Source organism: Tachysurus vachellii, chromosome 14 (assembly GCF_030014155.1).
Source record: "Tachysurus vachellii isolate PV-2020 chromosome 14, HZAU_Pvac_v1, whole genome shotgun sequence".
NCBI lineage: Eukaryota > Metazoa > Chordata > Actinopteri > Siluriformes > Bagridae > Tachysurus > Tachysurus vachellii.
The window spans coordinates 10,760,972-10,776,766 of record NC_083473.1 but is presented as its reverse complement, the minus strand read 5'-3'; the positions used below and the strand labels follow the sequence as shown (position 1 = coordinate 10,776,766).

The following is a 15,795-nucleotide window of genomic DNA, read 5'->3' as shown; positions in this document are numbered from 1 at the left end:
GTCAAGCAAACTTTTCCCACTGGCTACAGCAGCATTACCCAACTAGATAGCTTGCAAAACAGTTGGAAAGGGTTAAAATGTTGGAGGAACATACATTTTTAATTAACAGATGCTACAATTTTCTGCAATTTTAATCAAACCAGTTTGAAAAAGTGACGCATGAACAGAAACGCTATGTTTTTTAAAATAGATGGAGAGTTAAGGTAAGTGAGGAGGCTATCTAGCAATGTTAAGCTAGTTAAGCTTATAACACTGTCATGAATGATTCAACGTATTTATGATGCATATATGTTTAATGCATAATAACTTTATTCAAACTCTACTCAAACAAAATCATAAAGTTAGGTCATTATACTATATATTCAGGTTTATAATTGGGTCATTATAAAACACTTAGTGGATAGAGGAAAAGTGAAGGGATATAATGGATGCATAATTGGAACAAGGCTGAAATGATGTTTTCATTTAAACTCTTGATAAGCAGGGGAATAGTTGACTGGGGAATTAAGACCATTACTTAGGCCTACTAATATTTAGTATGCAGATATTTATACTTAGAGTATTGTGCTTGTGTTATGCTGCTACTGGAAGCAATAAATTACCAATGTGTAATATCATGGATACTGTTTTCAGATAGGAGGCGGGTAAGAAAAGATGGATCCTGTTAGGCGCCCAGGCACGGCTCATTCTTTTGTAACAGAGTTTGAGGATTCTGGGCAAATAAATCCGAGTCCTGTGACTGCTAAGGACTCAGATCCTCTGTTTGATATTTACCTCTCTCCTGCAAAGCTGGTAAGACCTGAAGCTCAGAATTTACAACTAATCAAATTGTGAAGACTGACTACCAAGATGTGACTATTATTTGCCCTACAGAGAAACCTTTGTGGGTCTGATGATCTACAGCAGGTCACAAGCTTGGAGATGTGTGTTGATATTCGGCAGACAATCTTGGGTGATTTTGGTGAGATTCATACAGTTTTCTGTATTTATAAAGCAGATATTTAAATTGGCTGATGTGATGGAAGCAAACATTTGTGCACACCACTGTTTTGCTTGCATTCATGGCTATAAGAAGCCTATTTATTCATCTTCAGTAATGTAATCACTTTATCCTGGTAAGGGTCACAGTACATCTGGAGCCTATACCTGAAACGCTGGGAATGAGGCAGGAATATACCATGGGATAGGATGCCAGTCCTATGCAGGGTATCATACACACATTCAAATAAGGGGAAAGTTAGAGATGGGAGAAAATCAGAGAACCCAGAGAAAATTCACTTAGACACCACAGTGAAACTCCACATAGAGAGGAACCTGGGTTCAGGATCAAACCATGAACCTTGGAGCTATGGGGTGGCAGCAATGCCTGCTGAAACACCAAGATTTCAGCTACATTTTTTTTTAGATCTCTGCTGTGATCAGAGTTCAGAATAGAGTAACATCATCAGTGCTCCATGTAACTTATTTTTTTTCTTTTCTCATTTATCTTACTCATCTGTTTCTGAAGGATTCTCTTGACTCCAAAAAGCCATGATTGCTCAATGCATTCAGGGAAGACAGAAGTTAATGATTCAGCTTTCTTTCTGGAAATGTCTTCTGCTAGGTTTTAAGAGAAATTTGGGTGTGGTTTGCATCACTTTGTACTGTCTTCATATTGCAGGTGTTCATTTGCCCAATCTTGTACAACTGAAAATGAACAACAGCTTGATCTTATCTGTGAGGTAAGATTTTTTCCTTTCACTTTTTCACCATATTTCCTCTTACAAATTAGGCCAAACCTGAAAGATTCTGTCAATATTAAGTCAACAAAATTTCTGGAAAAAACAGCCAATTATCGGAATCTGACACAGGCATTACTCATGGGTTTGTGTGTGAGATCTCTCTGTGCTCCAGGAACTGTTTTCAGTGAATCAAATGATGAAGTATGATTCCTGTGCTCTAGGCCTCCCCTTTCCCATAGGGACAGGCTCACAATGGGTTGTGGCCCCCTGTTTTAGAGGACAGTAAATCCCATTTCCTGAAATTGGTGTTGTTGCATAGTTGGAGATTGACCCTGTGTCTCAGTGGATTTTTGTAGATTCCACGCATCTGGAGAACAGGTTCAGTTGACACTTGTACAAATGGAGAAAACATGCGTGAGCTTAAACGTATGTAATAGGGATATTTATGTGTTTGATGGGAAAATGGAGACAGGTGGAGTCAGGAGTTTTAGTAACGCTGGTCATTAATAAATTTAGCCATTATTTAATCAAAAATTATTCATTGTAATGTTGCATTCAGCTTTCTTGTCCTGTTTAAGTTTGATTCTAAAAATAACTTGGACAGCACTGAAATTAACTTTCAACTACTCCACTGTGTGGTTATGATTGACAAAGTCAGATGTGAGGTGCAGATCAAACAGTGGTGGTAGGTGGGCTCTGGAATTGCCAGTCTGCTGTGAAAAAAGCTGATTTTATCTCTGCTTTAACTTCCCATTACTCCTTTGATTTTCTTGCGCTAACAGAGACCTGGATATCCCCACAGAACACTGCTACACCAGCTGCTTTATCCTCTGCCTATGCTTTCTCTCACTCACCACGAGAAACAGGCAGGGGTGGTGGTACAGGTTTATTGCTGTCAAAGAAATGGTGCTTTACACCTCTCCTCTTGTCTCATTTAACCATCTCCTCTTTTGAATTCCATGCCATTTCAGTTACCTCTCCAATTAACCTTGTTATCATTGTTGTTTACCGCCCTCCTGGTCCCCTAGGTGACTTCTTGGAAGAAATGGACACACTGCTTAGTGCTTTCCCTTCTGATAGCTCCCCCCTGACAGTGCTTGGTGACTTCAACCTCCCCTCTGACAAGCTACATTCTTCTTCCCTCCTGTCTCTTCTTGACTCATTCACACTCACACTCAACAGCTACATCCCCACACACAAAGGAGGCAATGTGCTGGACCTGGTTTTCACCCGTCCTTCTCCAGCTACAGACGTGACTGCTACCCCACTACACGTCTCTGATCATCACCTGGTATCCTTTACCATCACTCTCCCTACCCTACCTAAAACTACCTCTCACCCCCTCGCTCTAACCCGCCGCAACCTTTACTCTGTCTCCCCTTCTTCTGTAGCTTCTGGCACTCTTTCTTCCCTTCCTGATCCTGAGTCTTTTTCCTCACTGCCCTTGGACTCGGCCACAGATACTTTCCTCTCATCTCTTTCCTCAACTATGGACTTCCTCTGCCCTATGTCCACTAAACCCAAGAAAACTTCTTGTTCTGCTCCTTGGCTTTCAGATGTGCTGCGCAACAATCGAAGAGAGCTAAGATCATCAGAGAGAAAGTGGAAGAAATCACAACTTGATGCAGATCTTGATTCTTACCGAACACTCATGGCCAAGTTCTCCTCAGATGTGACTTCTGCCAAGACTTCCTTCTACAAGGAAAAGCTTGAAGCTTCCTCACATGACCCTCGGAAATTCCACAACATCATCTCTTCTCTGCTCAACCCCCCGGCTCCACCTTCTTCATCCTCCCTGACTGCAGAAGACTTTGCTTCTTTCTACCAGGAGAAGATTGAGGAAATCTGCCGGACCTTCACTTCAGCCCCGACTGCACTTACATCTCAGAGTATGGACTCCCCTACACCTTTGTTGTCACATTTCTCAACTGTAACAGCAGAAGAGATTCTAAAACTCATCCAGTCTTGCAATCCTACCACCTGCCCATTGGATCCACTCCCTTCCACTTTGCTGCAGACCATCTCGCAAGACCTTCTGCCCTTCATTACAACTATCACCAATAGATCCATAGCATCTGGTCAGGTACCAACTACCTTCAAGAGAGCAAGGGTTATTCCCATCCTGAAGAAACTTGCTCTGGATCCATCAGACATCAGTAACTACAGACCGGTATCACTTCTCTCGTTTCTTTCAAAAATTCTTGAACGCATTGTCTTTAATCAACTGTCTGTCTATCTCTCACAGAACAACCTCCAAGACCCCAACCAGTCTGGCTTTAAAGCAGCTCATTCCACAGAGACAGCCCTTTTAGATGTCTCTGAGAAACTACATGCTGCTAGATCAGCCAATCTCTCATCTGTCCTTATCCTCCTTGACCTTTCAGCAGCGTTTGATACGGTCAACCATAAGACTCTCTTAGCCACCCTCAGGAGTCTTGGGATATGCGGATCAGCTTGGGAATGGTTCGCTTCCTACCTGGAAGGACGCTCATATCAGGTAACATGGAGGGGAGTGACATCTGCTCCACGCAGACTCTCCACTGGCGTCCCACAAGGCTCAGTACTTGGTCCTCTTCTTTTCTCCCTGTATACTCACTCTCTTGGTGAAGTTATTTCCTCACATGGGTTCTCTTACCACTGCTATGCTGATGATACACAACTTATCTTCTCTTTCCCACCCGCAGATGCCACAGCTTCTGACCGGATCTCTGCATGTCTGGCAGAAATTTCATCATGGATGTCTGCTCATCAGTTAAAGCTTAATCCTAGCAAAACTGAGCTGCTCTTCATCCCAGGTGATTCATCCCCAGGTCATGATCTTGCTATATCCTTGCACAACGATCTGATCTCCCCTTCAGCCACAGCTCGCAACCTTGGGGTAACCATGGACAATCAACTGTCCTTTTCCTCTCATGTTGCTAATGTGACTCGCTCATGTCGGTTTCTTCTCTACAACATTAGAAGGATTCGACCATTTCTGTCCACACAGGCTGCTCAGGTACTTGTTCAGTCTCTTGTCATTTCTAGACTGGATTACTGCAATGCACTGCTGGCAGGTCTACCTATGAACGCAATCCGTCCTCTGCAAATGATCCAAAATGCAGCTGCCCGGCTTGTTTTCAACCTGCCAAAGTTCTCTCATACCACCCCGCTGCTGCGATCCCTCCACTGGCTTCCGGTAGCTGCACGCATCAGATTCAAAACACTGATGCTGGCCTACAAAGCCAAAAATGGACCAGCTCCCTCTTACCTCAAAGCCCTCATCACTCCTCGCACTGCACCCCGCACCCTCCGATCTACCAGCACTGCTCGACTGGTTCCACCATCTCTCAGGGTAAGAGGCAAGTATACTACAAGACTCTTCTCTGTACTGGCACCAAGGTGGTGGAACGAACTTCCCCTAGAGGTCCGGACAGCTGAGTCAGATGTGAGGACTAAGTGGCAGAAGAGAGGAAAAGGTCCACAGACATGGACAGAAGGACTAGACAGCTCAGAGATAAAGGAACTTAAAATACATGATAACATTGCCTGCACTGGGATTCTAGGGCAAAGGGGGAAGTAGAGATTTCCTGAGCGTGGCTGAGGGAAGAGGATGAGAGCAGAGAGAAGTGGCTGCTTATTGCTCTCAGTCTTTCCTCAGGGATCTCGGAATCACTCTGTCCCACCTGCAAGTGCTCTCCCTGGTTCGATGTGGCCTGTCCGACTTGGATGGTCTCCCCTCACTGTCCTCACTTAAGGTAATCCCTACATTCATACACTATGTTGTATGCTGTATGAAAAATTGGTTGTATAAACATATTGAGAGTGATTTGGTTTGACATACAGCTCCTGCATCAAAGCCACACCCCAAAACACATGCATGTACTCTGTCTAGGCTGTAGTAGTGTCAGCAGTTAAGTATTTATAATTTTCTCATGGGGTACTGCAGTGCATACAATTCTCTCAAAAAGGGAAACCTGCTGTTGTAGGGGTCTCCATAGAACTTTTAAGGGTTAACCCATAGAGACAAACTTTGACAAAGAACATTTTCAAGTGCTAGATGGAGAAGCTTTTTGAACTGGCAGGAAACATGATTAGTAGGCTAGTTCGTGGTACTGACTGGTTGGATATTGGTGTCCCACACTGTTTTTGTTTTCTTGTCCACAGAGCTCTCTTTCTTTTTTTTCTGTGAAATTTTGTGTAAAGCCATACAAAAGAGTGTTCTCTTTCAGGAGCGCTTTCAATTAAAGCATTAACTTTTAAAAATAATTCCCTCTTAAAAGAGTGTTAGAGTAAGTGTTTTAAAGCATTAATGCTGAACCTTTAACTTGTTAACTAATGATGAACCTTTAACTTGTTCTGTAAAGTACTATTAAAGTACTTGATTTATACAAAGTGAGAATTTGGTCATGGTGCATTGTTCACTTTTCTCAGGAGCTGTATGTGGCCTACAACAATGTGTCAGACTTGAGCCAGGTGTGCATGCTGGAACAGCTGGAACTGGTGGATCTTGAGGGGAATGATGTGGATGACCTGGTTCAAGTGCAGTACCTGGGTCTGTGTGGGAAGTTAAAAAACCTGACACTGGAGGGAAACCCTGTATGCACTTGCCCCAATCCAGGAGCATCACAGGTACAGTGACATCGACTTCATTATTAGTGCCATTATACCTATACTATAATGTCTACCTACATTGCACATATACTATTTAGAAACGACCTATAAAGACCACTGATGATGATTTAAAAGGTTAAATGTTTTTCTAAATGTCCAGTCATTCTATTTGGCTCTATTTGTGTTACTATCATAGATATTGTAATTTCCTCCATCAATGTTTATACAGCAGTTCCCCTTGAATATACCAGGACTTCCTCAAGACGTTACAGTATTACACACTAACCCAGGGGTTTTCAGCATTTTTTGACCACTGGCCCCAGTGAAAGGGCCCAAGTTTCTGCGGACATGCAAAAATAGCTGTACTTATGTTACTTATATTAATAGCTGTACTGTGTCTCACGTCAGATCATTTTCTTCTTTTGAGAAATGACAAAAAACTATTTTAAGCTTGATAAATAAGTCCGATGGAAAGTTTGGCTTTTTAAGTATAATGTTTTTCCTGGACAGCTAGAATTTTGAATTAATCATCTGCTTTTTTTTTTTTTTTTTTTTTTTTTGGACCATGGGTAATAATTCAATTCTGCCGGCAAAACTACAACGGAAACAAATGAGTCATGCATTTATTATTTAAAAACTGAATATTATTCCCTGATTTCAGTACTGTCAGAATCTAGCCACAGGGGTTGCAAGCCAGTGACCTCTGTGCCGGTCGCAAGCCCAGATAAATAGAAAGGGTTGTGTCAGGAACGGCATCCGGCATAAAATGTGCCAAATTTAATCATGCAAATCGTCAGTGGGAATTCCATACCGGATCGGTCGAGCCTTGGGTTAACAACCCGTGCTGTTGACCTAGAGGGTGCCGGCAGAAATTGGACTACTGTTTATCGAGGAAGGAGAGGAGGGATAAGTGTCCATAGACAGCGAGAGAGGAGGAAAGGCAGGAGAATAGGTCTAAGGAAAGGGACTCTTAATGTTGGTATAATGACAGGGAAAGGTAGAGATCTGGCAGACATGATGGAGAAAATGAAGGTAGATATACTGTGTATGCAGGAGACCAGGTGGAAGGGGAGCAATGAACAAATTATAGGAGGGGGATGCAAACTGTTTTATTATGGTGTGGATAGTAATAGAGAAATGGGATAGGAATGATCCTGAAGGATGAGTTTGTGAGGAATGTTTTAGAGGTGAAAAGAATGTCAGACAGGTTAATCAGTTTGAAGTTAGAAATTGAAGAGGTGATGTTGAATGTCATCAGTGGTAATGCTCCAAAAGCAGGCTGTGAGTTAGAAGAGAAGGAGAGACACGTGTCCCAGCAACTTTAGCGTAGCAGCGGCAAATACAAACACATCAACAATGGCGGATGTTGCTTTACTGTTAATGCTCATGGCTTTGTGAACCTACATTAACACCCAAACGGGGCGAATCCAACGTGTACGTGCAGCTCCATGTAATCTGTATAAACGGAGGTTGTTATCGAGAAAGTACATAACGTTATTTTATCATTAACACAGAAAAAAGTTAGCCTTAACATGTAGCTACTTACTATCATGTGTGCTGATAATGTATCATATCGCGGTAAAGTAAAAGTGTATTAAACATTAGTATACTTAAGGTACATTATCAAATGCGCTAACAGTAGAGGGGCTGCTAACCACAGCCCCTGACACAAGCGGTTCTTAAGTCTAGACCAGAAGCGTTTTGGTGCTACTTAAGAACCACTTTTCCTGGTTCAGAGCCGGTGCTTTGGCTGTCGAAAAAGAAAGAACTGGTTCTAAATTAGGCTCTGGCTCCGAACCAGCACTCAAACTGCCTCGGTAGAAAAGTGGCAGGGAGACAGGTAGGAGGGTGCTATGTGTGTCATCTGGAAAGAGAAAGGAAGATAAGGAAAAATGGTGGAGGAACAAGGAAATACAGGACAGCATTCATAGGAAGATGCTAGCTAAAAAGAAGTGGGACAGAGAAATGACCAAATAAAATAGACAGGATTACAAAGAATCACAGCCCAGAGCGAAAAGGGATGCAGCAAAGACAAAACAGCATATGATGAGTTGTATGCCAGGTTAGACACAAGAGGACTTGTACAGATTAGTGAGACAGAGAGATAGAGATGGAAAGGATGTACAACAGATAAGGGTGATTAAAGATAGAGATGAAAATGTGCTAACAGTCCTGGAGAGTGTGCAGAGAAGATGGAAGGAGTATTTTGAGGAGCTGATGGATAAGGAAAATAAGAGGGAAAGAGGGGAGGAAGAAGTGAATATTGTAGAGCAGGAGATAGCAAAGATTTGAAAGTAGGAGGTAAGAAGGCTCTGAGGTGACTCAAGAGTGGAAAGGCTGTTGCAGTGAGGAAAAGACATGAGGCAGAGATGGAGGTAAAAGAGATGAGGATGTTGAGATTCTCTATAGGAATGAAGAGGATGGACAGGATTAGGAATGAGCACATCAGAGGGACGGCTCAGGTTGGCTATTTTGGGGACAAGGTCAGAGAGGCTAGATTGAGATGGTTTGGACATGTACAGAGGAGGGAGATGGTTATATTGGTAGAAGGATGTTGGAGATGGAGCTGCCAGGTAAGAGGTCAAGAGGAAGGCCAAAGAGAAGACATATGGATGTGATAAATTAGGACACAATGGTAATTGGTGCGAGAGTAGAGGATGCTGAGGCTATAGTTAGGTGGAAACAGATGATTGGCTGTGGAGACCCCTAACGGGAAAACCTGAAAGTAGAAGAAGAAGAAGATTTCAGTACTGTCAGCTTGCTTTTTAGTGCTGTTTGATGAGTGACATGGAGAAAGAGTATGTGTTTGATTAGACTGAGACTGAGCTAATTTATGTTTATAGCTTAATTGGGATATCAGACCGTCAGGCTTCAGCATTAAAGTTAAATCTATAATCAATGCCATCAGGGCACTAGCTGACCATTTTACTGAATGATAAATGCTTGCTGATTGAGAGCCTTGGTTTGTGCTGTCTGAACATTTGCCATGATGGCATACAGTGTGCTTGGAGTATGACCGTGACCTTGAGGGTCAGTGCCATAATGGCTCTGCAGGTCACCAAAATCAATTAGCCCATACAGGGAAATGAAAGCTGCTGTCTGACGTTTGATCTTGCGATATCCATGCTGTATCCATTAGAAAGGTCATAAATGGAAAGGGAGAAAGTTGTAACAGACTTGAGAAAAGGACCAGACCAAAGGAGAACCCAGATTTTATTTGATTTCATATCTTGCTTTTGTTTTGCAGTAATCTAGTTTATTTTGATACCCCATTAGAAAATATGAAATATGCTTTAGCCCTTCATGGTAAAGTGAAAACCACATCCATTTGTCTTTTTCTACTCTCTGCCCCTCTCTCTTAGTTGTGTGTTTGAAAGGACTTTTGCAGCTGTATCAGTCTCTCCCCTCATTGTATTGGTGACAGAAATGTCTCAAACATTTGAACTCAACATCTCAAACTCCTGTGCTGCATTTGACATCTTTAATCATCTCTCAGTAGGCCACCTGTCTGGAGTCTTTACTCTTTGTTTAATTTTTATTTTGACTTTCTTTCTTACTTAGTTAACATCATGACAGTTATCTGGAAGGACAAATCATGTTAAAGCAATGACAAGAACATTCATCAGTTTGACAGACACCTTTAGTCTAATCACCTTTCATAATGTCACTGAGTGTGTTTAGAGCCCTATGGGTTTTTTCCCCCATTATGTAACATAGTTCCTAGAGTTAAGTTAAGAACTAATTTGATTGACAGGTGACTGAGTACAACTATAGATCTGCTGTGAGGAAGCTAATTCCACACCTTCAGATCCTGGATGATGTTCCAGCAGAGGACGAAGAGCCTCGCTACTCCAGCACTATGATGGAGGAGTGGGCTCTGCTTAAAAAGTCTATTAAAGACACTTCTGCCATTACAGATAGTGCCGGTGACTGTCTGGATCTCATGGGTAATTTAATGAACAATACATTGTTGTCTTATCATTTATTGGTTTTATACTTACTTTCTTTTAAAAACAAGGTGATACGTGATATTATGTTTTGTCTCCATAGAGTTAAGAGGTGCGAGTACGTGTGACTTGTCACGACCCGGGTCTGCCCAGCTCCCAGGCACCAGAGTGGGATACAGCAGTCCTCTTAGTCGCCCCGGCACTGCCAGGCCACCTTCATCCTCCATCAGCTCTAGACCAAGCTCAGCTGATTCAGATGCAGATACTCCAAGCTACGAGGCCAGTGATTTGACACATGGTGAGTGAGTTCTTATAAATTTCTGTCATCATCTTTAGCTAAAGGCAAGCTGTTAGAGTAGTTTAGTCACTCTAACATTTATAAATTGTTTGTAATATGTAAATTATTTCAGAATTAATTCATTTAAATTTACAGAAATGTGAAACGTTTATAGACACTGGGTTTAGAAAGGTATTTAAGGAATAAAAAAAGGTTGGCACATACTGTTATGAGAATATAACCAACAGTGAGTTATACCCTATGTACCCTATACCCTTATACCCTATAGTAGAGAATGTTTTAGAGATAATGTTTTTATCTTATCCCACAACAGCTTCCCAATGATAAGTTAATGTAATTCCTATATTCCTATATAATTAAGTTCGTTATTAAATTAGTTTAGCATACAAAGTTAGTCACTTGCATTATAACAGCTGTAAAACAGCCATTTCCACACCCTTTTTTACTTTATTGAAGTAAGCTAATGCAAAGCTCTCTGTTTTGAAGAAAACTTACAAAGTCTCAAACTTTGTATCCGACTGTTAAATGTGACGTGACATACGGCTAAGTACGGTGACCCATACTCAGAATTCATTCTCTGCATTTAACCCATCCAAAGTGCACACACAGTAGTGAACACACACACCGTGAACACACACCTGGAGCAGTGGGCAACCATTTATGCTGTGGCACCCGGGTAGTAGTTGGGGGGGGGATTTGGTGCCTTGCTCAAGGGCATCTCAGTCGTGTCCGGCCCGAGACTTGAACCCACAACCTTCGGGTTGCAAGTCAGACTCTCTAACCATTAGGCCACGACTGCCCCACAAAGCACTAACATGTAGAGTCCTTCCAAAAATCCTAAGTCTTTTGAACAAACGCTTCACAATATGTTGTTTAACCCATTTATATGGGGAACATGTGTCTTAAGAGTTGTTACCATAGAAACAATAATATAATACTATGAGAGCATTAATTAAAATAAACCTTGCAGCCAGCTACATTTGTCCAAGCTGTTATTAAAAAAAAAAACACCATCTCATCACATTTGAGAATTTACCAATGCAGCGGGACATTGAAAATGATTACACACGTTATTATACAATTACACAAGTGTTGGTGCCTCGTGATATATGAGACAATTTTGTTCTCATTTGCTTGGCTTTATTGCATTTACAAGAATAAATGAAATCTTGAAACCTCGCTGGTTTCTGTTTTACCAGAGGAAGGGGGAGGGACATGTCTCACTCACATGCCTCAGACAGATGGTCTATATAATAGTACAAGTTTTGTTTGAATGGAGGAAGAAAAATATCAGATTCTAGAAGAAATGACTTGCAAACACGTCTTATTTTCATCATTGTTGTTTCAACCTTGTGCACTTTTGAGCAAAGGAAAAAAGTAAAATAAAGTAAAGAAAATTTAGTAAAGTTTCCTAAACAATTTCTTTTGTAATCTTAAATAGCCACATAATTAATAGCTATGCTATCTACTTTTAAAAGCTATGCTATCTATTCAAGACAACTATGTTTGTGTTTTAATTCTGTAGACATTTTGAAGGCAATTCTCAGATATTATCTAAAACTTTATGCTTCATAATTTATATATTTGTATTTCTGTTTAGGGGTGGGAAGAGTTCTCTTTTGTGGGAATCCTCTTTTGGCCATTCGGGCACGACGACAGAAAATGGTAGGCCTACCAGTACTTGTGTATATATTAGAGGTATGAGAGTTAAAACATGTTTTATTGTTTCTCTTGGCTTTCTACTTTAGCTTCAAGGCCCTAGCTCTCACTCCAGACCCTGTACTCAGCTAGGTAGTTATATCCCTGAACACACACATGATGTTGAAGAAACAAGCATTCAGGACCACAGTGATGTGTTTGCTGAACTCAGAGCCTGGAGGAAAGAACATAACAAGTAATGACAGTTTTCAAGCACAGCTTCTTTGTTAGACGTGTTTACTTGCTGTACTTATTGTGTGTATATTTATTATGTGATAGACGTCTTTTGGCTATCGAGAGAGACTGTCAGCCACAGGTGATGAGAATCGTGCATAGTGATGATGATGATGATGATGATAAAGACAGCAGTAATGAATATGATGAAGGAGCCCACAGTCTTAGTCTCATCAGTGACAGAGAAGATGAAGAAGAAATGCAAGGAGAAAAGACTGACTGCAGAGATACTCAGTCTCCTGATTCCTCATTCCAGTCTCCTTCACCAGGTAGCGCATTTAGCTTCTTTTATAACCTCAATATAAGGACTTACTTATAAATACTGATCTAATATTTCTGCTATGTCTGGTGCTAATTTAAAGATGTGTCCAGGCTCTCATCTTTATCAGACCACACAGTGTCTCCGTCTCCACCACCCAGAGCTGTAGCGCCCTCTACTTGCAAGAGGATAACAGAGTTTCGAGCCCGCAGACTTAAAATCATTAACATGGGGGATGGAATGGGAAAACTGTCCTCGGACACCATTACATCAGATGTAACAGTATCAAAAGATAAGAGCCATACAGTTGTGTGTCCTGGGGCTTTGCAAATGCAACCTGCCCCACCTCAGATCCCTTATAAGCCTCATAGACCAGGCTCTTGCCCTGTGATCACTTCTCAAACAGAGCACTGGTATGTTCTTTATTATTTTTTGTTCAACAATAGCAATAAATATATAAAGTAATTATAAATCATTAATTCATCATATCAAAATTGATAGTATAGTATAGTATAGTATAGCATGCTTTAATGCATTAATACGATTTATTTAAAAATTAAATGTAAAGCTTTGTGTTTTAGTTCAGGATCTAGTCCATCCAGCACTGAGCACAGGCCATTCATTTGCTCAGTGATGCCTGAGAGGCCAAAACACACACGTCCTCATACAGCGAGAGCTGCTCTGCAGAGACCTCCTGCCATTCCTGGTAAAGCAAGTGGCCACCCGGACTGAAACATTCTGCTTCTCAGATACTGTGGACTGCTTATATCTCTATGGAGGATATTTTAAGGCAGGAGCGTGCGGGCTGAATGATGAAAGGATGGAAGATCCATGGTTAAGAGTAATGTTCTCTCCCAATCCACCAGTCAGGCTTAGTGGGTTACAGCCTTGAGATGCCACGGATAAGTCGACAGTTTCAAAGATGCTGAAGATGATGATGGTTTAGTCTTCTTGTTCATTTCATAGGAAATATTTTTTTTTAAAAAAAAATTTTTCCAAAAAGAATATCGTCGCTGTCGGGCGGAATCCTCGTATCTCCAAAACCGTTATTTTTCAGGAAATAAAAAAAACGCCGTACCTTATCTGCAGTGCACAGGGTTTAGTCCGCGTTGCAGTGGATTGTCTTGCGCTAAATTCCTGTCCTCAGACGAGCACCAGAACTAGCAGGGGTCAAGATTTTTTTTTCTTTGAGCCCAGTGTTTTGAAGACATTTACCTCAGAAGACGTGTTGATTCGTTGCGACTCTTCTTGAGGAGAAATATGCCACGAAGCTCTCCCGCGGAGTGAGGAAGAGGTGGACAGTTGAAGTGTCCAATGGAGTTAAGAGATTTGCGCTCAAGCTATTTTCAAGACTTTAGATTGGTTAATAACTTGTAAAAATAACAGACCCACGTGGGGACTGACCAATAGCAGCGATATGTGAAAAAATATGAAATTGACAAAATTTGGACATACGAGGTTTCCGCCCGACAGCGACGATATGCTAATGCTGTATGTATCACCTTTCAAGCTAATCATGCTGGTAATTTTCCACCTCCCATAAAGTCAGAAAAGACACTTTTATTCATATTTTATACACCACTAGGGGATGCTCTTTGGAAGTCAACACACCACATTTCAAGGGATACATTTTTGACAGACAAAATATTGAAAGACAAAATACTGAGGGAGGGTTATTTATTAATTCAATTAATAAATAGCAATGTAATAGTTTAGTAATATGCCACAGATGAGAAATAATTTGCACCGCTTTTGTCATTGTAAAATATTAACATATTTAATATTGGCATCATACTTTAGAACTTTATTTCTTCCTTTATATGTATTAGGGAAGAGAACAAAAAAGAACTGGCAGCAGCTTGAAATATTTTAGTATACAATATGTATAAAAAATATTAAGGAAAAAAAGAAGAGGACAAAGAATCATCATCAGAAGAAAAAGAACAAAAAGCTTTATTTATACATCATTTTCTTCATCAGTCCAAAAGAAATTTGAATGAGCCTAGCCTGAAAAAGTTTAGGTTGGTTATTTAAGACACATTATTTATGATAAACACATAAATTATAATGAGAACCATATGCTATTCTACAATACATGGTCAAAGGTTTGTGAACAACTGACCATCTCACTCAGGTTTTAAACTAGATTTTGGAGCCTGGCTGTTGATTTGTCATCATTCAGACACAAAAGCACCAGTGAGGTTGTGTGAAGAGGTTTGGGGAGCCATTGGTGTTGCAGTTTATCCCAAAAGATGTGTGTGTGTGTATATATATATATATATATATACATATATATGTATATATATATGTATATATATATATATATATATATATATATATATATATATATATATATATATATATATATATATATATATATGTGTGTGTGTGTATATATATATATATATATATATATATATATATATATACACATATATATATATACATATATATATATATATATATATATATATATATATATATATATATATATATATATATATAATAAACTGGACATGGAGGGTCCTCACAGAATGTAGGGATGATACATTCCCTGTGTGTGTGTGTATGTATGTATGTATAGGGAAGAAAATTCTTTCACAATTCTGAAAGTCTATTTTTCCAGCATGATATTTAGATTTGCAAACAACCTGAACATGTGAAACCTGAAGATCCATTATTAAAAAAGTGCTTATCATGTGCATGTTGTGAAATCTGAGTGCTTTGTCTCAATATAACTACCAGGTTTTGTCTTGTTATCTATAATCTTGTGTGATATTGCCTTTCAGTACCAGGATTAAATCAGTCAAAGAGATTTCATATCAGGTGTCAGAACAGAACAGTAATCCAACTGTATTTGTTCTGAGTGTGAATGTTTTGACTGGAGCACCTATACGTCCTGCATTCCATGTTGGTGCCAGGTGACCACCTTCAGTGCTGCTGTTGGATTTTTGGACAAGCCTAATCCTGTGTTGCAAACTTCTGACTGTGTGTGTGGTGTGTGAATCAAATGTGCATTACCATTTCAGACAACTTCAAAAACCC

The 15,795-nt window shown here is 40.3% G+C and overlaps 2 protein-coding genes across 2 annotated transcripts in view; one reads left to right on the top strand and one right to left on the bottom strand.

Moving 5' to 3' along the window:
• Positions 1–15,795, bottom strand: part of thg1l (tRNA-histidine guanylyltransferase 1-like) — a 427,208-nt gene that overhangs the window by 298,137 nt on the left and 113,276 nt on the right. The window lies entirely within an intron of this gene.
• lrrc56 (leucine rich repeat containing 56) lies at positions 655–13,541 on the top strand. The gene is made up of 12 exons (XM_060887360.1): positions 655–792; positions 874–961; positions 1,661–1,721; positions 5,362–5,458; positions 6,135–6,332; positions 10,069–10,261; positions 10,365–10,559; positions 12,160–12,224; positions 12,308–12,453; positions 12,537–12,760; positions 12,854–13,163; positions 13,332–13,541. The coding sequence occupies exons 1-12, from the start codon at positions 655–657 to the stop codon at positions 13,480–13,482; spliced, it is 1,866 nt and encodes a 621-aa protein (XP_060743343.1). The 3' UTR covers positions 13,483–13,541.

Coding starts and splice junctions, on each gene's coding strand:
- lrrc56 (XM_060887360.1), top strand. CDS start 655: ATGGATCCTGTTAGGCGCCCAGGCACGGCTCATTCTTTTGTAACAGAG. Junction 793..873: donor ACCTCTCTCCTGCAAAGCTG/GTAAGACCTGAA, acceptor TTTGCCCTACAG/AGAAACCTTTGTGGGTCTGA. Junction 5,459..6,134: donor CCTCACTGTCCTCACTTAAG/GTAATCCCTACA, acceptor CACTTTTCTCAG/GAGCTGTATGTGGCCTACAA.